Consider the following 27,434-nt stretch of genomic DNA (forward strand, 5'->3'; position numbering starts at 1 on the left):
CTTCCTCAGTTTCTTTGATCCGCGTTTGGAGTGACATGATTTTTTCTTTGCTCTATTCGGCTCAGGAGACCCTTTCTTCGCATTTACTGCTTCCTGTTTGCTCTCTTTCAACTTCGTGTTGTAGTAGTTTTTTCTCAAATATATACTGTATATATATAAAAAAAAGAAGTATTTCCTTATTTTTCTTAGATTTTCTTTACCTTTCTAAGTTTCCTTCTTTTTCGTTGCGGCCGCTTTTTAGGCTTCTCGGTTGGGTCTTTTTTTCCCTTTTTGTGTCTTTTCTTTTGGCATGATCGAGTCTTTTAATTTTGCCGCCGCTGTTTTTCCGTCCATGTCATCGAGGACTCCCAGCGGCTTCAAGTGTTATACTTGCTGCAACCGGACCATCTCGGGAACTGACTCCCACACGTAGTGTCTCCAGTGCCTTGGGCACAACTATCTGCCAGCTGGCTGTAAGCTGTGCCTTCTGATGAAGAAACGGACCCAAGTGGCTCGGGAGGCTCAACATGAGAAACTTTTTTTTGATCGGTCCGGTGCTTCGACGTCGGCATCGACATCGGTAGGAGGCGTGAGGATTCCACGTCCTCCTCTTTGGTACCGAGGAGTCTCAATGATGGGCGTCAAGCGAAGGCTAAGAAGCACCGTCATTGTTCTCCTTCCATGCACGGTACCGAGAGCTCCGGGAAGTCGAGGGAGTTGGCACTCAAGAAGCGTCAGCGCTGGGAGGGACCGCTCACCCTCCATGCAGGAAGTGCCGATGCATTGGTCATCGGGCAGCCTGGTACCGGCTCTTGAGCCCCCTCAGATTCTGCCACCGACTCCTGCACCGGCCCCCGGTCTTTTCTGATGGAAGTGCTCGTCGAGCGCATCAAGGCTCTGGAAGGGTTGCTGTGCCAGTCTGCTTCGATGTCGGGGGTGCTTGCGCCTTCCGTACCAACTGCAGAAGCAGCTTCTGGGCCATCACCTGTGGTGAGGTCCCCGTCCTGGGTGCCACTTGCGGTGTCGGCGTCGGCTGCCACCCGGGTCTATTTCCCCCTCTACGACAGTGGAGGAAGCTTCGCCAGAGTCCAGGCAGAGGTCGACTTCTCGACACCCCCCACGAGGTCGTCGTTCCTCGATGTCGAGACAGGCTCGGGTTCGGGCTGCTCTTAGACAGCTTTTGTCTGATACCGATGATGAGCGCTCGTGGGAAGAAGAGGAAGACCCCAGATACTTTTCGGAGGAAGAATCATGTGGCGTTCCCTCTGATCCTACTCCACCAATCGAAAGAAGAATGTCTCCATCTGAGAGTCTTTCTTTCTCATCTTTTGTTCGGGAAATGTCGGGCATTCCATTCCCTATGGAGGTTGTGGATGAGCCCAGGGCCGAGATGCTCGAGGTCTTGGACTATCCTTCTCTGCCCACAGAGGTTGCAACGGCCCCTTTGCATAACACTCTCAGGGAAGTTCTTATGTGAAACTGGTCGTTCCCTCAATCTAATCCAGTCGTCCCCAAAAAATCTGAGTCCCACTACAGAGTCCATGGAGAGCCTGTAATGGTGAAGGCCCAACTTCCTCACGATTTCATGGCGGTGAATTCTGCTCTCAGAAGAGCCAAGAGTGCTAGAGACTATGCCTCGGCGCCCCCAGGCAGAGAGTCTAGAACCTTAGATTCTTTTGGGAGGAAAACGTATCAGGCTGCAATGCTCGCTGCCAAGATCCAAACTTACCAGCTCTAGACAAGCATCCACTTATGGAGCTCAGTGAGGCAACTGTCCAGTTTGGTTGAAGCACTTTCTCTGGAGCGTGCCGAACCTTTTCACCAGGTGGTCAGGCAGCAGAAGGCGTGTCGCAAATTCCTGGCCAGGAGATCTTACGACACTTTTGATGTGGCATCCCGAGTAGCTGCTGAAGGTATAGTGATGTGTAGACTCTCATGGCTGCATGTCTCTGACATGGATCATAAGACCCAGCAGCGAATGGCGGATGTTCCTTGCCGGGGGGGATAATCTCTTTGGAGAAAAAGTAGTGAACATGGTCAATCAGATCAAAAAGCACCATGATGCTATGGATTCTGTCTCCCACCATGTGTCTTCTGCTGCTACCTCGTCATCTAGGAGGTTTTTTGGAGGGAAGAGGAGTGCTCCCTATTCCTATGCTAGGCGTAGGTACACTCCTGCTTCTCGGCAGCCTGTCCAGGCTCAGCCCCAGCGCGCTCGTTCTTGTCAACAGTGTACGCCTAAGGCCTCTGCGGCTCCCCAGCAAAAGCAAAGGACGGGCTTTTGACTGGCTGCAATTCAGCATAGCCTCACTAAAAGTGTTCGTGCTGGACTTGCCGGTCGGGGGGGAGGTTGATATTTTTTCACCGAAGGTGGCCTCTCATAACCTCCAATCGGTGGGTTCTTCAAATAGTCCAGTCAGTATACACCCTCAATCTGGAATCCAAACCTCCAAATTGTCCACCGGGAGCTCATTCTTACATTTCCCAGCACAAACAGGTACTTGCAGAGGAACTCTCCGCCCTTCTAAAGGCCAATGCGGTCGAACCCGTTCCACCAGGGGAAGAAGGGCTGGGATTCTATTCCAGGTACTTCCTTGTGCAAAAGAAAAAAGGGGGGATGCCTCCCATCCTAGATCTAACTGCCCTGAACAAATTCCTAGTCCAAGAAAAGTTCAGGATGGTTTCCCTGGGCACCCTGCTTCCCATGATTCAGAAAAATGATTGGCTATGCTCTCTGGACTTAAAGGATGCCTATACTCACATCTCAATACTCCCAGCTCACAGGAAGTATCTTCGATTTCGGTTGCGAGCTCAGCATTTTCAGTACTGTGTACTGCCCTTTGGCCTCGCATCTGCGCCCAGGGTCTTCACAAAATGCCTGGCAGTTGTCGCAGCATCGCTACGACAACTGGGAGTGCATGTGTTCTCTTATCTCGACGATTGCCTGGTGAAGAGCACCTCGGAGGCAGGGGCTCTACAGTCTATGCAGATCACTATTTGACTGCTAGAGCTACTGGGGTTTGTAATCAATCAATTATCCCAAGTCCCACCTTGTTCCGGTTCAGAAATTGGAGTTAATTGGAGCTCTGTTGGACACACTGACGTCTCGAGCTTATCTCCCCCAGGCAAGGGCAGACAATCTCATGGCCCTAGTGGCCTTGGCTCGAGCGTCTCAACAGATCACAGCTCGGCAAATGTTGAGACTTTTAGGGCACATGGCCTCCACAGTTCATGTGACTCCCATGGCACGCCTACATATGAGATCAGCTCAATGGGCCCTAGCTTCCCAGTGGTGCCAGGCCACAGGGGTTCTAGAGGATGTAATCCATCTCTCCACCGACGTTTGCAGCTCCCTTCAGTGGTGGACCATTTGATCCAATCTGACCCTGGGATGCCCATTCCAAATTCCTCAGCTGCAGAAAGTGCTGACGACAGATGCATCCCTTCTGGGGTGGGGAGCTCATGTAGATGGGCTCCACACTCAAGGAGCTTGGTTCTCTCAAGAAAAGATCTTTAGATCAACCTCCTGGAATTACGAGCGATCTGGAATGCTCTCAAGGCTTTCAGAGATCGGCTGTCCAACCAAATCATTCTAATTTAGACAGACAATCAGGTTGCTATGTATTACACCAACAAGCAGGGGGACACTGGATTTCTCCCTCTGTGTCAGGAAGCTGTCCAGATGTGGCTTTGGGCGCACCATCATGGCATGTTTCTCCAGGCCACGTATCTGGCAGGTGTAAAAAAACACTGTGGTCGAGCAGGATCATGCAACCTCACGAGCGCTGAATATGGTCGTTGTCCGCATGATCTTCCGAGCGTGGGGCACCCCCTCGGTGGATCTTTTTGCCACTCAGACAAATCACAAAGTCCCTCAATTCTGTTCCAGACCTCAGGCCCACAACAGACTAGCGTCAGATGCTTTTCTCCTTCATTGGAGGACAGGCCTTCTGTATGCGTATCGTCCCATACCTCTAGTAGGGAAGACTTTGCTGAAACTCAAGCAAGACTGCGGAACCATGATTCTGATTGCGCCCTTTTGGCCTCATCAGATCTGGTTTCCTCTTCTTCTGGAGTTGTCCTCCGAAGAACCGTGGAGATTGGAGTGTTTTCCGACTCTCATCACCCAGTCATCACCCAGAACGAGGGGTCACTTCTACATCCCAACCTCCAGTTTCTGACTCTCACGGCCTGGATGTTGAAAGCTTAGAAGTTGCCTCCTTAGGTCTTTCGGAGGGTGTTTCCCTGAGTCTTGCTTGCTTCCAGGAAAGATTCCACGAAAAAGTGTTACTCTTTCAAATGGAAGAGGTTTGCTGTCTGGTGTGACAGCAAGGCCCCAGATCCTTTTTCTTGTCCTACACGTGCCCTGCTTGAATACCTTCTACACTTATCAGAGTCTGGTCTCCAGACCAACTCAGTAAGAGTTCATCTTAGTGCAATTTGTGCTTTTCAACGTTTAGAAGGTCAGCCTATCTCTGGACAGCCTTTAGTGATTCGTTTCATGAGAGGCTTGCTTTTGTCCAAGCCCCCAGTCAAACCTCCACCAGTGTCATGGGATCTCAATGTTGTTCTCACCCAGCTGATGAAAGCTCCTTTTGAGCCACTGAATTCCTGCCACCTGAAGTACTTGACCTGGAAGGTCATTTTCTTGGTGGCTGTTACTTCAGCTCGTAGAGTCAGTGAACTCCAAGCCCTGCTAGTGCATGCACCTTATATTAAGTTTCATCATAACAGAGTAGTCCTCCGCACTCATCCTAAGTTCTTGCCGAATGTGGTGTCTGAGTTCCATCTGAACCAGTCAATTGTCTTGCCAACATTTTTTCCCCGTCCTCATACCCGCCCTGGTGAGGACAAGTTGCACACCTTGGACTGTAAGAGAGCATTGGCCTTTTACGTGGAGCGGACAAAGCCCTATAGACAGTCCGCCCAGTTGTTTGTTTCTTGTGATCCCAGCAGGAGGGGAGTCACCATTGGAAAATGCACCATCTCTAATTGGCTGGTGGATTGCATCTCCTTCACTTATGCCCAAGCAGGGCTGACTTTGGAGGGTCATGTCACGGCTCATAATGTTTGAGCCATGTCTGTATCAGTGGTTCACTTGAAGTCAGCCTCCAATGAAGAGATTTGCAAGGCTGCAACGTGGTCATCAGTCCACACATTCAGATCTCACTACTGCCTTCAGCAGGATACCCGATGCGACAGTTGGTTTGGGCAGTCGGTGCTACAGAATCTTTTCGGGATTTAGAATCCAACCCCACCCTCCTAGGCCCATTTTTGTTCTGTTCCAGGCTGCACTCTCAGTTGTGTTTCTTTTCAGGTCAATCTCTGTTATATCCTCGCTGTTGAGAGGCCCAATTGACCAATGTTTCATTGTTTTGAGTGAGCCTGGGGGCTAGGGATACCCCAGTTGTGAGTATATAATACAGCCTCCTTGTCCTCGGAGAAAATGAAGATGCATACCTATAGCAGGTATTCTCCGAGTACAGCAAACTGATTATTCTCACAAACCCACCCTCCTCCTTTTTGGAGTTGTTTTCAGTTCTCCTTTTTGCTTTTAATTTAACTGAGGAAGGGCACATTCGCGTCACGGGCGGGAAGCCGTTTGCGCATGCACGGTGTGTTCAGCCCACGCAACGCAGCGTTCTAGAAGTTTTTTTATTTTGCTCTGCAATTTGTTCCCTGGTTTCCTGGGCCGTCACGGACGACGACCCAGTTGTGAGAATATTCAGCTTGCTGTCCTCGGAGAGTACCTGCTACAGGTATGTATCTTCATTTTTTCGCGAGGGCGGGACACAGAGAAGGCCCGCCCGAGGCGATCTGCCGCTTTCACACAGAAGGCGTTGTGCTGCCAATTTCGAGATTTTTTTTTTTTTAAATGAAGCTAGTCGGATGGCAGACGGAAGGGATCTGAGGGTAGGTAAGTAGAGACGGGGGACTGTGGCGCCAGCAGCCTGGGAGCAGGAGAGGGAGGCGACAGCAGTAGCAATTGGGGTGGTGGGGTGGCAGTGATCCGGGGGGGGGGGGGGGGGGGCTGGTGGCTGAGAGTAGCTTTTTCCCGGTCCCGACTCAGTCTTTCGGCAGCCCTGGAGAAGGTTCCTCACCTACCTGGCCACATCTCCTAGCAGTTTTCTTCTACTATAAGCTTTATTAAATAAAGAGAGGTCCTGACTGATAGCGACAAACAGGAATTAGAACATATGCACGATAGGGCTTCTCAAAAACTTCTAGATAGATCCCCAGTTGGGGAAGCTTCACCACGCGGTCGGTCAAATGACATCGCACATCTTTGAGGACTTGTATTCTGCTGTCAATGGAAAATATCTGCTACAGGTAAGTAACTTTGGTTTTCTCTGGAAAACACCAGTTCAGTTAAATTAATCATTGTTTCTCTTCTGGCATTGAGCTTATTAACTTAGTTACAGAACAGAGATTGTCTGTCTGGATCTTCACAGGAATTTCTTAGCAATATGCCCATATTGGCACTGTCGATGGCAGCAGCTATATGTGACACCTATTAATAGATAAGTATCTTATTGCGCCTGTCTTTGCCCTATTTACCTCCCTTCCTTTCTTTCGTTAATAGTTATTGTGTCCTATGATTGATTATTTCTGGCAGGATTCCGCTTACTTGGAGTCTACTGAAGAGTCATCCAGTGGGTAGGTGTATGAAGAAAAATATTTTTTTGTTAAATATTTAGGTGTGCCTAAGGCTCTCTGCTCCCCATTCCTATATGGAATAAAATTACTTTGATGAAGCCTGAGATGCTGGGGTTGGAGTTGAGATCAATTAGTTGCAGAAAGCTTTAAGAAAGCCAAAGAACAATGCTATAACAATTATATTTTTTGAAAGTGTCAATGACTGTGGATTGATCTGAATTTAAAAGGTTATGGGATAGGAAGCAATGTACTATTGTGGATTTCTAAGTGGTTAAAAGATTGGAAACATAGTAGGAATAAATAGTTTCCCCAGTGGAGAGAGGGGAATAGTTGAAAATTCTAGAGATCTGTACAGGAAAAAAATGCAACATAAATGGTCTGGCAAAAGAAACAATGAGTGGGGCAATCAGATTTGCAAATAATTCAAAATTGTTTAAAGCTATTAGAGCACTAGCAATTTGTGAGGAGACTGCTGGACTAGGAATATAAATTGCAAATTAAATTAACTGTAGATAGTGCAAAATGATGCACATAGGGAAAAACAATGCTAACTATAAGTACACACTGCTGGGTTCCATATTAGCATTACCACCCAGGTAAAGGATTTTGGAATCCTTGTGAATAAATACATGGAAATCCTCTACGGTGTGCAGCAGTAGTCAAGAAAGCAAATAGAATCCTTATGATTTATTTGGAACTGAATGGAGATATCATTATAGTGTTTTTGTATAAGTCTGATGTAAAACTGCACCTTAAAGCTCTAACACAGCTTCATAACCCCCCCCCCCCCCCCAAAAAAAAAAAAAAAAAAAAATCTCTTCCTGTTATTCTCTAGTATATTTACTGAATGTTTGAAGTTTATCTTGCTGTATGACCAGATTTTCAGCTCCGCTTCAGTTCACAAACAGATGGTCTGGCATCTTCCTCTATCATTTTTTGATTATAAAGCAGTCCCACACCATGGTACCATGATATGCTTGAAAGCTGGAATGGTGTTCTTGTTTTGGAAAAGAGTGTGTTGGGTTTTTGCTAAACAAAATGTTGTGATTTTGAAAAGTTCTGTTTTTACTTTGTCCAGAGAATATTATTCCAGAAGTCTTGTTGGGTATCTAGATGGTTTTTGATGAATGTGACAAAAGTTACAAAAGTGGAAGATGCCAAACACAATCTCCAATAGATCAAGAAAAAGTTTATTGTCCAGTCAGTATTCTGACAAACTCTACATGGGCCGTGTTTCGGCACTCCAGCGTTTGTCAGGGGTCTTATTAGTATGATCTTACTGTAAAGATCTGGATGCAATACAGTAGCTCGTTCAGTTTAAAAATAGAACGCCAGCTTCACAGCAATCTTGGAGCAGCACATCTCTGTAGAAGATTGTCTTGTCTTCTTTTTCGTTTTGATAAATGTGAGGCAGACAGTATTAATTTTTTAGAGAGCACTGGTTTCTTCCTAGTATCCCTGCCGTAAGCATTGTTCCCATTTAGATTTTCCTAATGGTTGATGCATGAGCTCCCACATCGGCTGCAGTGAAAAGGGATTGTTTTGCTGTATCATGACCGTAATAGTTGGCATCATTGGTAGAACCATAACTTCTGCTTTTTATCAGAAATTTCCAAATGCATATGTCAAGCCATCTGGCTGTGAGCCGAGTCTGAGTGGGAAGTTAGTCATGCAGCAAAACACCAACTCTAAGCATTCAAGTAAATGTTCTACAGAATGGCTGAAGAAGAGGTTTTATAGTTTGAATTGGTCAAGTCAAAGTCACAACCCAAACCCTTTTGAAATGTTATGGCAGGACATGAAGTGAGCTGTTCATGCAAGAAAGCCTTCCAATGTCTGAGTTCAAGGATACCTATGGTTGAATTATTTTGTTTAAAATAATAAAATAGAGTGCAGTCCGCTTAAGTGCAAGGGTCTGGGACCAAAGAAATACATGCAGTTAATGTAATAAAGATTTAGGTCTTTTTACCACCATCCCAATAATCATACGTATCCCAGTAAAAGATTGGAATGATAAAAGACCAGGTCACATATGAGAAAAGCAATTTATTAACTTAGAGTATACAGAATCAATATAACTTTTATCATAGGAGAACAGTTCTGCTTATACAAAAGTATTGGCTGAGACTGTCTCAAACATGTACTAATCATGCTGTTACTTATATAGAGTTTCTACACAAAGCCTTCGTCGGACCCGGCACGGATGGGACATGAGGATTCCACGTCTTTCTCGTCGGTACCGAGGAGTCGCGAAGGCGAAGAAGCACCATCATCGTTCTCCTTCAACACATGGTGCCGGAAGCTCCGGGATGTCGAGGGATTCGGCACCCGAGAAGCGTCGGCGCCTAGAGGATCGCTCCCCCTCTTTTCAGGAGGTGCCGATGCGTCGGTCTAGCAGCCCGGTACTTGCTCCCGAGCCTCGACAGATTCTACCACCGGCTCCTATGCCGACCCCACAGCCTTGTCTGACGGCAGCTCTCGACGAGCGCCTCAGGGCCCTGCTTCCAGAGCTTCTGGAAGGGTTACTGCGCCAGTCTGCTTCAGTGTCAGGGGTGCTTGCGCCTTCCGTACCGTCGGCTACAGCGGTCTCTGGCCCTTCACCTGTGGTGAGGTTCCTGACCTCGGTGCCGCCTGCGGCATATGTGTCAGCTACCACCCAAGTTGACTCCACTTAGACGTCGGTGGAGGAAGCTTCACTGAAGTCCAAGCGGGCGTCGACTTCTCGGCACCGCCATCGAGGACGTCGTTCCTCAGCGTCGAGGCAGGCTCAGTTTCGGACTGCTCTGAGAGATGTCTTGTCTGATACTGAAGATGAGCACTCGTGGGAGGAAGAGGAGGATCCCAGGTACTTTTCTTCTGACGAGTCCTATGGGATTCCTTCTGAACCTTCCCCTCCACCGGAGACGGTCTCCACTGGAGAGTCTATCCTTTACCTCCTTTGTCCAGGAAATGGCTATGGCTATTCCCTTCCCTATGGAGGTTGAGGATGAGCCCAGGGCTGAGATGCTTGAGGTCCTGGATTATCCTTCTCCACCTAGGGAAGCTGCAACAGCTCCTTTGCATAATGTACTGAAGGACCTCCTTATGCGAAACTGGCCATTCCCTCTGTCTAACCCCATGATCCTAAAAAGAACTGAATCCCAATATCGGATCCACGTGGAACCCGGGTTGATGAAGTCTCAGCTACCTCACAGTTCCATAGTGTTGGACTCCGCTCTCAAAAGAGCCAAGAGTACTAGGGACTATGCCTCGGCGCCCACAGGCAGAAAATCTAGAATCTTGGACTCTTTTGGGAGGAAGGCGTATCAGACCGCAATGCTCGCTGCCAAAATTCAGACATACCAGCTCTTCACGAGCATCCACTTGTGGAACGTAGCATCCAGGATCGCTGCCCAAGGTGTAGTGATGCGCAGACTCACATGGCTGCGTGTGTCTGACCTGGTTCATTCGGTCCAGCAGCAGATGGTGGATGTTCCTTGCCAGAGGGCTAACCTTTTTGGTGAGAAAGTAGAAGATCTGGTTGACCAGTTCAAAAAGCACAATGATGCTATGGATTCTCTCTTCCGCCGTGTGTCTTCTGCTACTACTTCCTCATCAGGGAGGTTTTTTTGGAGGGAAGAGGAGTGCTCCCTATTCCTATTCTTTTCTCCAGCCTGTCCAGGCTCAGTCCCAGCGTGCTCGTTCTCGTCAACAGCGTGCGCCTAAGGCCTCTGTGGCTCCCCAGCAAAAGCAAGGACGGGCTTTTGACTGGCTCCAGTTCAGCATAGTCTCACTAAAAGTGTCCGTGCCGGACGACTTGCCGGTTGCGGGGAGGTTGATATTTTTTCACCAAAGGTGGCCTCTCATAACCTTCAATTGGTGGGTTCTTCAAATAGTCCGGTCAGGATACACCCTTAATCTGGAATCCAAACCTCCAAATTGTCCACCGGGAACTCGTTCTTACAGTTCCCAGCACAAACAGGCACGTGCAGAGGAAGTACGATTAGTGCCTATCATCGCTGTGTAGAGGGTAAAGCCTATCTCTGTACAGCCTTTAGTTGTTCACTTCATGAGAGGTTTGCTTTTCTCAAAGCCTCCTGTCAAACCTCCACCAGTGTCATGGGATCTCAACGTCGTTCTCACCCAGCTGATGAAAGCTCCTTTTGAGCCACTGAATTCTTGCCATCTGAAGTACTTAACCTGGAAGGTCGTTTTCTTGGTGGCAGTTACTTCAGCTCGTAGAGTCAGTGGGCTTCAGGCCTTGGTAGTGCATGCATCTTACATCGAGTTTCATCACAGCAGAGTAGTCCTCCACACGCACCCTAAGTTCCTGCCAAAGGTGGTGTCGGAGTTCCATCTGAACTAGTCAGTTGTCTTGCCAACATTCTTTCCCCGCCCTCATACCTGCCCTGGCGAAAGCATAAGTACATAAGTAATGCCACACTGGGAAAAGACCAAGGGTCCATCGAGCCCAGCATCCTGTCCACGACAGCGGCCAATCCAGGCTAAAGGCACCTGGCAAGCTTCCCAAACATACAAACATTCTATACATGTTATTCCTGGAATTGTGGATTTTTCCCAAGTCCATTTAGTAGTGGTTTATGGACTTGTCCTTTAGGAAACCGTCTAACCCCTTTTTAAACTCTGCCAAGCTAACCGCCTTCACCACGTTCTCCGGCAACGAATTCCAGTGTTTAATTATGCGTTGGGTGAAGAAAAAGTTTCTCCGATTTGTTTTAAATTTACTACACTGTAGTTTCATCGCATGCCCGCTAGTCCTAGTATTTTTGGAAAGCGTGAACAGACGCTTCACATCCACCTGTTCCACTCCACTCATTATTTTATACTAGTAAAAAAGGCCCGTTTCTGACACAAATGAAACGGGCGCTAGCAAGGTTTTCCTCGGAGTGTGTATGTTTGGGAGAGTGTATGTGAGAGTGACTGTGTGAGAGACAGAGTGAAAGTGTGAGTGTGTGTGTGAGAGAGAGTGAGTCTGGGTGTGAGTGTGTTTGTGAGAGAGTGTGTGTGTGAGAATGAGAGTGTGTGCAAGTGTGTATGTGAGACACAGTGTGAGGGAGAGTGTGTGTGTGCGAGAGAGAGAGAGAGTGTGTGTGAGACACAGATTCTCTGTGAGAGTGAGTGTATGAGACCAAGCGAGTGTGTGAGTGACTGTGTGGCACATAGAGAGTGAATGTGATAGTGTGAGACAGAGTGTGTGAGAGTGAGAGTCAGAAAGACATTGTATATGAGAGAGAGAGTGTGTGTGTGTGACAGAGATACCTCCCTTCCTGTGTCTCTCTGGTGTCAGGCCCCCTCCCCTCTGTCTGTGGTGTCTGAGATTGCCGCCACTGCACCCAAGCAATTGGTGTGCTGGAGGAGGGGGAGGGGGGATGTGTTGGGGGGGGGGGTTCAGGTTGGAAGAAGAGGGGTGCGGGGGGTTCAGGAAGCGCTACCAGATGCGAGTGAGAGAGTGTGTGTGGGGGGGGGGGGTTCAGGAAGCGATGCCAGATGACGGGGTGGGGGGGGGGGGGGGAGGGCAGTGGGTTCAGGAAGAGCTGGCAGTTGAGAGAGAGAGAGAGTGAGTGTGTGTGTATGGGGTTTCAGGAAGCGCTGCGAGATGAGTGAGAGTGTGTGTGTGTTTGTGTGTGTGTGTGGGGGGGGGGGGGGGGTTCAGGAAGCGCTGCCAGATGAGAGAGAGTGAGTGTCTGTGTGTGTGTACGGGGTTTCCAGAAGCGCTGACAGATGAGAGAGAGAGAGTGTGTGTGGGGGGAGGGGGGTTCAGGAAGCGCTGGCAGATGAGTGAGAAAGTGTGTGTGTGTGTGTTGGAGGGGTGTGTGTGGGGGGTGTGTGTTGGGGGTTTCAGCTTGGAAGAGGAGGGGTGTGTGGGGTTGTCTGTAAGTGCTGCGAGATGAGTGAGTGAGTGTGTGGGGGGGCGGTTTATCAAGTGTTTCCACATGAGTGTGTGTGTGTGGGGGGGGCTTCAGGAAGCGCTGCCAGATGAGTGAGAGTATGTGGGGGGGGGGGGTTCAGGGGGTGTGTGTGTGTGTGGGGGGGGGGGGGTTTAGTTTAGTTTTTGAGGGGAGGGAGGATTCTGCTTTTTAGAAGAAGTAATGAAGCGTATCCTCCGCGCGATGTCTCTCCTCCCGCCGCCATCCCACCCACAGCGATGCACCTGGTCGCCGCCATCGCACCCACAATCGCGTAGTTTTCCTGGCGGGGGGGGGGGGCCCAAAATCCCGCCAGCAGAAGTCTTGTGTGTGTGCTGAGTGAGTCAGACTCCTCCAGCGATCTTCGGCGTTGCTAGCCTGTGCAGGGCGGGGTTCTTTGCGTCCGACGTCCTTTCCCTACTCCTCCCCGTGCGTGGGTGCGATCCGTTGGGTTTTTTTTTCCGCCCTCGACGTCATGACGTTTGACGCGAGGGTGGGGCAGAGACGGCTGGCTGGCTTCACCACATGAATCCACGAACCCTTCAGGGAGTGTTTGAGTGACTTCAGAACGTTGTCTTCAGAACGTTCACGGTGCGTTTTATTATATTAGATACCTCTATCATGTCTCCCCTCAGCCGTCTCTTCTCCAAGCTGAAAAGCCCTAGCCTCTTTAGTCTTCATAGGGAAGTCATCCCATCCCCGCTATCATTTTAGTTGCCCTTCGCTGCACCTTTTCCAATTCCACTATATCTTTCTTGAGATGCGGCAACCAGAATTGAACACAATACTCAAGGTGCAGTCGCACCATGGAGCAATGCAATGGCATTATAACATCCTCACACCTGTTTTCCATACCTTTCCTAATAATACCCAACATTCTATTCTCTTTCCTAGCCGCAGCAACACACTGAGCAGAAGGTTTCAGTGTATTATCGACGGCGACACCCCAGATCCCTTTCTTGGTCCGTAACTCCTAACATGGAACCTTGCATGACGTAGCTATAATTCTGGTTCTTTTTTCCACATGCATCACCTTGCACTTGCTCACATTAAACGTCATCTGCAATTTAGCCGCCCAGTCTCGTAAGGGCCTTCTGTAATTTTTCACAATCCTGTCACGATTTAACAACTTTGAATAACTTTGTGGAGTGAAGGGCGACTAAAATGATAGCGGGGATGGAACGACTTCCCTATGAGGCTAAGGAGGCTAGGGCTTTTCAGCTTGGAGAAGAGACGGCTGAGGGGAGACATGATTTAGGTATATAAAATATTGAGTGGAGTGGAGCAGGTGGATGCGAAGCGTCTGTTCACGCTTTCCAAAAATACTAGGACTAGGGGGCATGTGATGAAACTATGGTGTAGTAAATTTAAAACAAATCGGGAAAAAGTTTTTCTTCCCCCAACGCGTAATTAAACTCTGGAATTCGTTGCCGGAGAATGTGGTGAAGGCGGTTAGCTTAGCAGAGTTTAAAAAGGGGTTAGACGGTTTCCTAAAAGACAAGTCCATAAACCACTACTAAATGGACTTGGGAAAAATCCACAATTCCAGGAATAACATGTATAGAATGTTTGTATGTTTGGGAAGCTCGCCAGGTGCCCTTAGCCTGGATTGGCCGCTGTCGTGGACAGGATGCTGGGCTCGATGGACTTTTTTTCTTTTCCCAGTGTGACATTACTTATGTACATAAGCAAATTTAATTACCTCGCTAGTTACTCCCATCTCTAAATCATTTATAAATATATTAGAAAGTAGCGGTCCTAGCACAGACCCCTGAGGAACCCCACTAACTACCCTTCTCCATTGTGAATACTGCCCATTTAACCCCACTCTGTTTCCTATCCTTCAACCAGTTTTTAATCCACAATAGGACATTTCCTCCTATCCCATGACCCTCCCATTTCCTCTGTAGCCTTTCATGAGGTACCTTGACAACGCATTTTGAAAATCCAGATACACAATATCAACCGGCTCCCCTTTGTCCATATGTTTGTTTACTCCTTCAAAGAATTGAAGTAAATTGGTCAGGCAAGATTTCCCCACACAAAAGCCGTGCTGACTCGGTCTCAGTAATCCATGTCCTTGGATGTGCTTTGTAATTTTGTATTTGATAATAGCCTCTATCATTTTCCCCGGCACCGACGTCAGACTCACCGATCTATAATTTCCCAGATCTCCCCTGGAACCTTTTTTAAAAATTGGCGTTACATTGGCCACCCTCCAATCTTCCGGTACCACGCTCGATTTTAAGGATAAATTGAATATCACTAACAGTAGCTCCGCAAGCTCATTTTTCAGTTTTATCAGTACTCTAGGATGAATACCATCCGGTCCAGGAGATTTGCTACTCTTCAGTTTGCTCAACTGCCCCATTACGTCCTCCAGGTTTACCGTGAAGTCAGTAAGTTTCTCCAACTCGTCCACCTGAAATACCGTTTCCGACACCGGTATCCCACCCAAATCTTCTTTGGTGAAGACCGAAGGAAAGACTTCATTCAATCTCTCCGCTACGTCTTTATCTTTCTTGATCGCCCCTTTTACCCCTCGGTCATCCAGCGGCCCAACCGATTCTTTTGCCGGCTTCCTGCTTTTAATTTTATATTTCTATGGTTTTTTGCCTCTAATGCTCTCTTTTTTTTTTTTTTTTGTAATCCCTCTTGGCCTTCTTTATCTGCGCCTTGCATTTGCTTTGACACTCCTTATGCTGCTGCTTGTTATTTTCAGACGGTTCCTTCTTCCATTTTCTGAAGGCGTTTCTTTTAGCCCTAATTTGCTTCCTTCACCTCACTTTTCAACCACGCCGGCTGTCTTTTGGACTTCCATCTTTCTTTTGTAATTCGCGGAATATGTTTGACCTGGGCCTCCAGGATGGTATTTTTGAACAGCGTCCATGCCTGTTGTACAGTTTTTACCCTCTCAGTTGCCCCCCTAAGTTTTTTGTTTTTTTTTTACCGTTCTTCTCATTTTATCATAGTCTCCTTTTTTAAAGTTAAACGCTAACGTATTTGACTTCCTGTATATAGTTAGTTCAAGGTTGATATAAAAACTGATCATATTATGATCACTGTTGTCAAGCGGCCCCAGTACCGTAACGTCCCTCACCAGATCATGCGCTCCACTAAGGACCAAGTCTAGAATATTTCCTTCTCTCGTCGGCTCCTGCACCAGCTGCTCCATAAAGCTGTCCTTGATTTCATCAAGGAATTGTACCTCTCTAGCGTGTCCCGATGTTACATTTACCCAGTCTATATTTGGATAATTGAAGTCACCCATTATTATCACATTGCCCATTTTGTTTGCGTCTCTGATTTCTTTTATCATTTCTGCGTCTACCTGCTCATCCTGGCGAGGCGGACGGTAATACACTCCTATCACCGTCCTTTTCCCTTTTATACATGGAATTTCAACCCACAATGATTGAAAGGTGTGATTTGTGTCCTGCTGAATTTGTAATCTATCTGAGTCAAGGCTCTCATTAATATACAATGCTACCCCTCCACCAGTCCAGTCCGCCCTATCACTATGATATACTTTGTACCCCGGTATGACAGTGTCCCACTGGTTATCCTTCTTCCATCAGTTCTCAGTAATGCCTATTATATCCAATTTTTCATTTACTACTACTTAGCATTTCTATAGCGCTGCCAGGGTTACGCAGCGCTGTACAAGTTTAAACATGGGGAAGGACAGTCCCTGCTCAAGAGAGCTAGTGCAATATATTCCAACTCTCCCATCTTATTTCTTAGACTCCTAGTATTTGCATATAGACATTTCAGAGTATTTTTGTTTTTCCTATTTGCATGATGCTTAGTACTTGACACTATTGATTTGCCATCTTTTATCTGATCTTTAGTTGTATTTAAGGGCACCTGGCCTACCACGGTCTGTTGGGCAACCTCACTATCCAGAAACCCTATCTTCCCTGTTTGTGAGGTATCCTTGCAAGATACCTTATCCCGAACCATGTGCTTTTGAGCGACTGTCGGCCTTCCCCCCCATTTCTAGTTTAAAAGCTGCTCTATCTCCTTTTTAAATGCTGATGCCAGCAGCCTGGCCCCACCCTGGTTAAGGTGGAACCCATCCTTTCGGAATAGGCTCCCCCTTCCCCAGAATGTTGCCCAGTTCCTAACAAATCTAAAACCCTCCTCCCTGCACCACCATCTCATCCACGCATTGAGACTCGAGCTCTGCCTGTCTCTTTGGCCCTGCGTGTGGAACAGGTAGCATTTCAGAAAATGCTACCCTAGAGGATCTGGATTTGAGCTTTCTACCTAAGAGCCTCTCTCCCACATTTTCCTATGTCATTGGACTGCAAGAGAGCATTGGCCTTTTACGTGGGTGGGCAAAGCCGTTTAGACAGTCCGCCTAGTTGTTTGTCTCTCTTGATCCCAACAGGTGGGGAGTTGCCATCGGGAAAACGCACAATCTCCAATTGGCTAGCAGATTGCATATCCTTCACTTATGCCCAAGCTGGGCTGACTCTGGAGGGCCATGTCACAGCTCATAATGTTAGAGCCATGGCTATGTCAGTGTCTCACTTAGCCTCCATTGAGGAGATTTGCAAGGCTGCAACGTGGTCATCAGTCCACACATTCACATCTCAGTACTGCCTACAGCAGGATACCCGACGTGACAGTTGGTTTGGGCAGTCGGTGTTGCAAACTGTGTTTGGGATTTAGAATCCAACTCCCCCAGGCCCATTTTTGTTTTGTTCCAGGCTGCACTCTCAGTTAGTTGTTTATGGTTTCAGGTCAGTCTATGTTATGTCCTCACCGTTGCGAGGCCCAATTGACCAATGTTCATTGTTTTGAGTGAGCCTGGGTGCTAGGGACACCCCACATGTGAGAAGAAGCAGCCTGCTTGTCCTCTGGGAAAGCAAAGATACATACCTTGTGAGCTACTACTGAAAATAAATCATACTATTCTCCAAGGACAGCAGGCTAATTGTTCTCACAAACCCGCCCACCCTTTAGAGTTGTCGTTGTTGTTAATTTGCTTTTTAATTAAACTGAGCGGGAACGCTCATGCGACGGGTGGGAAGATGGGTGCACATGCGCGCTGTGCGCCCGTGCAGAAGACTCTGGCAAGATTTTTTTATATTTTGTTTGCAAAATTTGCCGTTTTCCCAGGCCAACACAGACGTTGACCCACATGTGAGAACAATCCGCCTGTTGTCCTCGGAGAATACCTGTTACAGGTATGTATCTTCGCTTTTTGGAGAAAAGGCTGGAAACAAATATTGTAGCTTTTTAGAAAAACACTGAAAGATTATTTTTGGTCTTAAGTATCTAACACGGCTACCACACTCCTGGTCTTAAGTAGAAACTGTCATGCTTTTTTGTACATAGAGAATGGAATTATTGGCAATGTCTTTTCAGGAAAGTATAGTTGGAGATGATTTATTGCTCTCCATTTTAACAGTTAGTATGTTATGTATATTATTGCATTTCACTTTGATGATGGGAATGGGAAGGTGATATAGAAATTTTATAAATAAGATTAGTACATTTCTATTTAATATCCATGATCACAGAATCCATCTATAGTGTATTCCTGGAGTATTATAGGTTCTGTTCATCCATAGTTTCCTATTCAATTAGTGAATAATGGGATCTGAAGAAGAAATCCTGGAGTAAACATTTCCTGATTGTTGCCAGTTTAAAGATATGTTGGGTAATAGGATTCAAAGAAAAATGTAGTGGAAATACTTTTTCAGTGAATTAAGAATTATGTATTTTCTCTAAGGGCAAGAAGGATATGATAGTCTTAAATGTCGGTGACGTGATTTGACAAAGCCTACATGGGAACTCTTTTCAGCTTATTTACACAAACTTTTTAGGCTGTTGCACTATGCATGTGTGCATCTTCCCTCCTGCTGCTGTCACATGAGACCTAGACAGTCACCATTTTTTTTTCAGAATTAAACGGTTGCATTGTCCTAGTGCTCTCCCTCAGCCCGTGTTAAAATTTTAGTTGTTGTTTTTGCCTTGGTAGCATATAAGTTCTTTTGTTATCAAAAGGGGATCCTTCTTGATTTTTTTTAGTCACCTTTAGTTTTTTGGGCAGTTTAAAGTTTCCTTTATTTTCTATGGCCATTCTGGTTTTTTAAGGCTTCAGGTACAGTGGGGGAAATAAGTATTTGATCCCTTGCTGATTTTGTAAGTTTGCCCACTGACAAAGACATGAGCAGCCCATAATTGAAGGGTAGGTTATTGGTAACAGTGAGAGATAGCACATCACAAATTAAATCCGGAAAATCACATTGTGGAAAGTATATGAATTTATTTGCATTCTGCAGAGGGAAATAAGTATTTGATCCCCCACCAATCAGTAAGAGATCTGGCCCCTACAGACCAGGTAGATGCTCCAAATCAACTCGTTACCTGCATGACAGACAGCTGTCGGCAATGGTCAACTGTATGAAAGACACCTGTCCACAGACTCAGTGAATCAGTCAGACTCTAACCTCTACAAAATGGCCAAGAGCAAGGAGCTGTCTAAGGATGTCAGGGACAAGATCATACACCTGCACAAGGCTGGAATGGGCTACAAAACCATCAGTAAGACGCTGGGCGAGAAGGAGACAACTGTTGGTGCCATAGTAAGAAAATGGAAGAAGTACAAAATGACTGTCAATCGACAAAGATCTGGGGCTCCATGCAAAATCTCACCTCGTGGGGTATCCTTGATCATGAGGAAGGTTAGAAATCAGCCTACAACTACAAGGGGGGAACTTGTCAATGATCTCAAGGCAGCTGGGACCACTGTCACCACGAAAACCATTGGTAACACATTACGACATAACGGATTGCAATCCTGCAGTGCCCGCAAGGTCCCCCTGCTCCGGAAGGCACATGTGACGGCCCGTCTGAAGTTTGCCAGTGAACACCTGGATGATGCCGAGAGTGATTGGGAGAAGGTGCTGTGGTCAGATGAGACAAAAATTGAGCTCTTTGGCATGAACTCAACTCGCCGTGTTTGGAGGAAGAGAAATGCTGCCTATGACCCAAAGAACACCGTCCCCACTGTCAAGCATGGAGGTGGAAATGTTATGTTTTGGGGGTGTTTCTCTGCTAAGGGCACAGGACTACTTCACCGCATCAATGGGAGAATGGATGGGGCCATGTACCGTACAATTCTGAGTGACAACCTCCTTCCCTCCGCCAGGGCCTTAAAAATGGGTCGTGGCTGGGTCTTCCAGCACGACAATGACCCAAAACATACAGCCAAGGCAACAAAGGAGTGGCTCAGGAAGAAGCACATTAGGGTCATGGAGTGGCCTAGCCAGTCACCAGACCTTAATCCCATTGAAAACTTATGGAGGGAGCTGAAGCTGCGAGTTGCCAAGCGACAGCCCAGAACTCTTAATGATTTAGAGATGATCTGCAAAGAGGAGTGGACCAAAATTCCTCCTGACATGTGTGCAAACCTCATCATCAACTACAGAAGACGTCTGACCGCTGTGCTTGCCAACAAGGGTTTTGCCACCAAGTATTAGGTCTTGTTTGCCAGAGGGATTAAATACTTATTTCCCTCTGCAGAATGCAAATAAATTCATATACTTTCCACAATGTGATTTTCCGGATTTAATTTGTGATGTGCTATCTCTCACTGTTACCAATAACCTACCCTTCAATTATGGGCTGCTCATGTCTTTGTCAGTGGGCAAACTTACAAAATCAGCAAGGGATCAAATACTTATTTCCCCCACTGTACCTAGAAGGGTAAAATCTTTTATCATCGAGTCATTTAATTTCGCTGTGGCTATTTTTCTGGATATGTCCCAGAAAAAGTTCCCAATGGCTTAAAGTATTCGGGTGTAATATGATCATATCTTTAATGCTCATAATTTGGTGCCTGTAGAGCCCGGGGCTTGATCATGATTCCTCATGTCCTGTGGTCACAGGAGGGGAAGAAAAACAGCACAAACTTATTTTTGCCACAGAGAAGTCTGGTTCATTAGCATTGGAAGCACTGTGTTCTCCATGGCTTCCAGAGCTGCATTAGATACTGGGGATGCACCGATCACACTTAGTATCAAGCGTTGATAAATCCCATTGGGAGTTGGTCATCCTCTGCCTGAGGAAGGATTCATCCTTCAGTGCCAAAGGACAAAGATACCAAACATCGAGTGGAAGCCAAAGCACTCAGACATGAGTGCCCTTCAAAGTGTGGCACTGACAGCATTGAGGCACCGAGGTCCCCTTTGCTCTCAAAGTACCTCCAACGTGAGGACTGTTCATTCTTCTTGACATTGGAGGGGTTTGACAACCTCCAAAGAGCCGAAACCTAGCTTCTGATATCCCCAAGCATCTCATGAGGAGGTGGCCACCCTGACTGTGATACCCCAACCCTTGTCAATAACAGCCCTCAAGAAATAACTAATGTGAAAAATCAAAGATCGTATGGAGCACTTCTTTGCTGAGCATGATTGTAGTGTAGCCAATACCTGAAGTTCGTTCATTGCCTGCAGAGGATCCATCAACACAAAGGCCTCAAATGGCATTGACTTTGGTGTAGATTGCACCAGTGTCAGTCTCCAGCCCATTTATTTATTTATTTATTTATTTAAAATAAAAAAATTTGTATACCAATAACACAATAAATAATTTTTGTATTCTGTTTTTTTTTATCTGAAAGATTCATCTAATAGTCTTACACCTCATAAAACGGATAAGTCTTCTGTCTCTTATGAAATAAAAGATTGATGTACTTGATGTTACATTGGGAGAGAAAGTTTGCTCAAGCACCAGAGATCCCCAGTGCCTCGATGCTACAGACCAAGGCCTAACCAGGAGGTTAGCTGCTCGAGGCAGGCAGGCAGAGGTGCAGACGTCTCCTACAGAATTGTTCTAAAGTAGAGCTAGAAGTCTTCTCAGAGGGAGGGGTCTACTGGCCTTCCTTCAGATCTCTCTCCAACACACAAGATATGTAAATCTCCCCCTGAGGAGTTCTTCTTTGTTGACTTTGTGAGGGAGGTAGCTAAGTTCCGTACCTTTGGAGACAAGATGAACCCAGGACAGAAACACTGGACATTCACAAGTTCATTCTCAAGTTCGATGCCTAGGAAGCTGTGATGGTGCCTAGTCACATAATCCTGAAACAGTTGCAGATGAAGATATGGGAGACCTCCCCCCCCCTTTTTTTTTTCTACAGTAGGTTAACAAGAAGGTCAGCCTTATCTATAGAACTCAAAAGCTTTGGGATTTGACAATCTACAGCTTTCCCGCTATTCTCAGTGGTTAAATCCACTCTAGGGAGGGCCAAGAGTTGAAAACTCTTTCTTCACATTGCACTCAGGGAGAGAGGTAAGGACCTTGGAGTCTTTTGAAAAGAACACTGTGCATACATCCTCCATAGCTTCTTCGGCATGTACTTGTAGAACATTGTGCACAGTGTGGTGGTGTTTGCTGACACTCTTCCCTAGGAAAAGGTCAGTGAACTCTGTCAGCTATTACCTAAAGGGAAGGAGTGTGGAAAGTGCATTGTCAGTGTAACTTTTATATTTTGGATAATGAGGATAGGCTGCAGGCTTCAGAACTCAAACCATAAGTGCAGAAGAAGCTAGTAGCCATGCTGTGCCTTGGTTAGAATCTCTTCGGAGAAAAGGTGCAGGAGGCTGCTACTTTCATCGAGCACCATTTAAGACACTTAAGACCCTCTCCAGGCCCACTCCTGGCCTGACCACCATTTCAGAGAGATTTTTCAGAGGAAGGCAGTGTAGGTCCTACTACTCTTACAGGTGTAGGTCCTACTACTCTTGCAAGAGTAGGCATCCTCCACCTCTCGCTCCTCCCAACCAATTCAAGGATCTCTTTCTCACACTGGACAACCAAGAACCAAAAACCCAACCAGCTGCCCAGTCAAAACCAGGGACAAGCTTTTTACTGAGTCCAGCAGAGCATATCCTCAGTCTCTGTGACCTTCCTGGATTACCCTGTATGCAGTGTATTTTTTCGAGTGAAAAAAGTGCCGGTACTCAAATGCCAGGCCACCCCTCAGGGGTGGGGTGATCACTGAAAGATCCACCCCTCGATAGCCAGGCCCCCTGCAACCAGTCACAGAATCCATGACAAGGCAGGATTGGTGTGTAGAGCCTGAGCTCTTTCATTAAAACTTGGGGACCCTGGGTCAATTTTAGCAGACAATGGAAAAGGTGCCGTTACTCAGTACCCCCAAGTACCCCCTCAAAAAAAGCCCTGCCTGTATGTGAAAGCTGAATTTTTTTCAAACAAAATGACCCCCTTATAACAAGGCTCGACAAATCCTGGGTGCCAGGTCGTCATGGTGCCCGGGATTTCATACCTCTGTTTTTTTTTTGTTTTTGTTTTTTTTTTAATTCCTCAGTGGAGTCAGCGCTGCCTCAAACTCCTCCTCCCCCTGCACGGTGATCAGGCTGCGCATATACTTGAGTCGCACTGTGAAAGGAGTTTGGGAAATTTCACGGGACTTGAAACCGTGAGACTTCCCCAAGTTCTTGCATCACACAGCTCAAGTATCTGCAGAGCCTGATTGCTATGTAGGGGGAGAAGAAGGAGTTTCAGGCAGCACTGTTGGTAATGGCTGCGGAGGGAGCATGAGAGAGACTGGGTGACAGCTGGGGAGGGAGGAAAGAGAGGGGCTGGAGAGGGATGGCATGAGAGCCTGGGTGAAAGCTGGGGAGGGCATGAGAAAGGCTAGGTGAAGGCTGAGGAGGGGGACACAAAAGAGACTGGGTGAAGGCTGAGGAGGGAACACAAAAGAGACTGGGTGAAGGCTGTGGTGGGGAGCGGAATGAGAGAGATTGGGCTGAAGGTTGGGGGTGGGGGTTATGAGAGAGAAGCTGAGAAGGACCCATCCTATGATGATAGGTGAAACAAAGAGGCAATTGTCTCTGCTTCACATTTCTAGATTAGAGTGTGCTGTCACACAGCTGACAACATGCTTTGGGAAGGGGGACTATTGACTTCTGTAACGATTAGTAGAAGCACCTTAAGGAACTGATTTACTAAAGTTTCATTGCCCACAGACACAAAATTGGAGGGAGGGTAAAACCTTAGTAATTCTCTAAAAGAGCTGCTGCTAATTTGGGAGGGAATTCCAACCCTGGCTCCCCCCGCCCCCCCCCCCCCCCCCCCGAAAAAAAGCAACTGGAGACCATGTTGGAAGGGTAGGGAAGGAGACGCGATAAAGGTCTTAGATGCTGGCTCTTATGCTTTTGGGATGGCTTCTAGATTTAATGAAAATTTGCCTTATAACCTCAGACCAATAGGTTCTAAAAATTGTCTTGATGGGTTACTGTTTGCAATTAGAATGCATTCCTCCAAATTGCCCACTGAGAGCATCAAAGTTAAGCCCTCAGAATCAGGATTTGCTTACAAAAGGAAGTTGCTGCCCTTACAGGCCACTGTAGTGAAGTCCATTGTACTAGGATTAAGAGGGAAGAGATTTTATTTGAAGCACTTCATGATCACAAAGAAGGCAGATGGATTTCGTCCATCCTAGACCTAAGGGCCCTGAACAAATATCATAGTAACATAGTAGATGACGGCAGAAAAAGACCTGCATGGTCCATCTAGTCTGCCCAAGATAAACTCATATCTGACCAAACAAAAGTTCAGGATGTTTTCTGTAGGTACTGTCCTATGCCAAGTCTCAGCCCTTCCCAAAATTGGAATTCATAGGAGCTTCTAGACATCACTCTGCCTACATTTCTTCCAGAACTGACACAAAAACTGAACCTTGCAGCACACCATTGATAACATCATTTTCCTCAGGATGAGCTCCATTTACCACTACTCTGTTGTCTTCCACTCAACCAGTTCGTAACCCAGTCAGTCACTTTAGGGCCCATACTAAGGAAAAGGTCTGCCATCAGAACCGCTAGAACTTCCCTAAGTTCTTTCAGTACCCACGAATATATGCCATCCGGCCCCATTGCTTTGTCCACCTTTAGTTTAGCCATCTCCTCACAATCACAGTCTTCTGAAAATTGTTCAGGGACTGTTTGTCTTCTGCATTCCTGCTCCCAGCCCTTCAGCTGAACACAGAACAGAAATATTTAAGTAATTCCACCTTATTTTTATCAGCTTCTACATATTCCTCCCCTTCACCTTTGCGTCTCACAATGCCACCTTTACACTTCCTCTACCAGTACATATGTCTAGTCGTCGTCATCCCTCCCCCCCCCCCCCCCCCAATTCATTTTACTGTATTGGCTATTTTTTTTTTTCTTCCATTTGCATCTTTGCTTTCCTGACTACTCTGCCTGCTTATCTTAGCTTTTCCAGATATTGTCTCCTGTCTTTCTCTTTTTGCAATCTCTTGTAGTTTATAAAAGCTAAACTTTTCCGTACCTTTACAGCTACTACTTATGAAAGCCAAAGTAGTTTCTTTTTTTCCCTCTTAACTTTTATTTACTTATTAAAAAAAAAAAAAGAAGGTTTGTTGCCCTTACAATAGCTCCTTTCAGTTATGCCCACTGCTTTGCATCTTTTTCCAATTGTTCCCATCCAGACAACAATTCCTTGTGGTAATCTCCCATCTGAATAAAGTTATTTTTTTTATATCTGCCTTCAGCCTGAGATGGGGAGCTCATATAGATGGGTTCCACATTCAGGGTCCATGGACTGCTTAGGAGAAGCTTCATCAGATAAACTTCCTGAAACTAAGAGTGATCTGGACACTCTAAAGGCATTCAGAGATCAGTTTTTCAACCAAGTAATTCTAATTCAGATAGACAACTATGTTGCAATGTATTAAATCAAAAAGCAGGGAGGGATGAGTTTATATCTCTTTTATCAGGAAACAGAATGTGGAAGTGTGCCATCTCTCAAGGAGTGCCCTCAGAGTGACATACCTAGCAGGGAAAGAGAACAGTCTGGCAGTTAGACTGAGTTGGATTTTGCAACCTCACAAGTGGTCTCTGGACAAAGGTGTAGTCTGGAAGATCTTTTGAGAGCGGGGCACCCCTTGGATAGATCATTTTGCCACTCATTACAACAACAGTCCCTCAGTTCTGTTTCATACTAGAATTGCACAGCAGAGAAGCCTAGGATGCCTTCCTCATTCATTGGAGGGATGGGCTTCTTTATATGTATCCTCCAATTCCTCTCATAGCAAAAACTCTCTTGAAATTCTAACAAGATTGAGGAACCATGGTTCTGACCACTCCTGCTGGCCAAGAGTTATGGCTCCCTCCTTACGCTTTCTTCCAGAGATCCACGGTGACTAGAATGTTTTCTAACATTAATAACGCAGGATCCGGGGATCCCTTCAGTTCCTAGCCCTCACGGCTTGGATGTTGAGAGTGTAATTCTGGATTCTTTCAGTTTGCCTGATAGTGTATCTGATGTCCTGTTGGTTTCTAGAATAGCCCACTTGAGATCAGTCATCAGAGAAGAAATTTGCAGAGCTGTCATATGGTCTTTGGTCCACACGTTAATGTCTCAGTATTGTTTGGAAAAGGACTCCCGACACGACAGATGGTTTGAACGATAGTCCTTCAGAACCTCTTTAGGGTTTAAAATCCTTCTAGGGCCATTTATTTCAGTTCGACTGCCTTATGAAAAAAAAAATGTCACCTGAAGCTATGGAGTCCCATATGTAAGACTATTTTATCCTGCTTGTCTTTGGAGAAAACAGTTACATAATGTGTAACGGATGATCTCCAAGGACAGCAGGATGCATAGTCTTGCATACCCCCTCTCCTTCCCTTTGGAGTTTCATTCTATAAACTGGAAACTCAACTAGCTAGATCCCATGCAACAGCAGCAGACATGAAGACACACTCATGTATGATGCAATGTTCTCAAAGGTTTTTGTAAATAAACTGGAGAGCATTCCCACACAGGCCTTGTTGGATGATGTCACCCACATATAAGACAATGCATCCTGCTGTACTCAAAGAACACCTGCTACAGTTATATTTTAATTTGGTACGTCTTATTTAGGTCCCATGTTTATCTTATTCTATACATTGCCAGCTTTTGTCTTTCTTTTTGTTTGTTTATTTATTCTCCTGTTTGAGGTTGAATGACCATGGAAAGGTAAGTAATACTTAAAATTAAGTAGTCAAATTTTCCTTTTGCTTAATAACTAACCAGTGATAATGTTACTGAGCTGAAGGTTTTGTCCTGTCTGCTACAGGATTCTGTAATCCCCAGATATTGGATAAAAATGGAATATGGGCTGCTACATGAGTATGGTATTATCTTTTATTGGTATTTTGTTTTGTTTGCTTTAAATAAGGATAACCCCGATGCAGCCAATACTGTTTTTTTTTTTCCCCTGTCCTCGCAATTTCTTCTTGCTGCTTTTGGGTCTCCAGCTCAGTTGGCGCCAAGGCTGTGATCTGGTTCTGTGAGCCTTCATCTGCAACCATCCATGTATTTTGCCACTATTTTTATACCTGTTCAAAATCTCCTTAGTCAGGTCATTGGATTGATAGTACTGGGTCAGGGGCCATAAATCAAGATACATTCTGGTACTGAATTCAGCCACTCGGCCTGATTTCACTACAAGGGTGCATATTTGAGGACTCCAAAGTGCCAACTATTTTAAACTTTTTTTTAAAGACAGTAATGTGCCTTTTTATAAAATAGGCTTCCAGAACCAGATCCAGTAGTGCATGAATACTGATTCACATATTTACATCTGATTCTAACTTTCCAATGTTGCCCCCAAAATTGTGGTGGTGGGGGGGTGATGAAAATTCCAAAAATCAGCTCAAAAAACTAAACAAAACCCCTAGTGCACAGTAGTGCTACTGAGCCATGAGACTAGCCTTGGATTTTTTCAAATATTTTAATATATGGTGTTTTCTGAACCAGGTTTTGTAGTATTCTAGTGTTCTTACGAGTATTTTAACTTGTCTTATTAAAATGTACTTATGTTTTAAATATAGTTATTTTAAT

General features: G+C 46.0%; 1 protein-coding gene across 2 annotated transcripts in view; it reads left to right on the forward strand.

Moving 5' to 3' along the window:
• PRR14 (proline rich 14) overlaps positions 1 to 27,434 on the forward strand; it is a 332,780-nt gene that overhangs the window by 95,314 nt on the left and 210,032 nt on the right. For both annotated transcript variants that reach the window (XM_030210463.1, XM_030210462.1), the window contains exon 4: positions 6,596 to 6,636. In XM_030210463.1, the coding sequence (XP_030066323.1) occupies positions 6,596 to 6,636 (41 nt within the window). The remainder of the gene's footprint in view (positions 1 to 6,595; positions 6,637 to 27,434) is intronic.

This window comes from Microcaecilia unicolor, chromosome 7 (assembly GCF_901765095.1).
Source record: "Microcaecilia unicolor chromosome 7, aMicUni1.1, whole genome shotgun sequence".
NCBI lineage: Eukaryota > Metazoa > Chordata > Amphibia > Gymnophiona > Siphonopidae > Microcaecilia > Microcaecilia unicolor.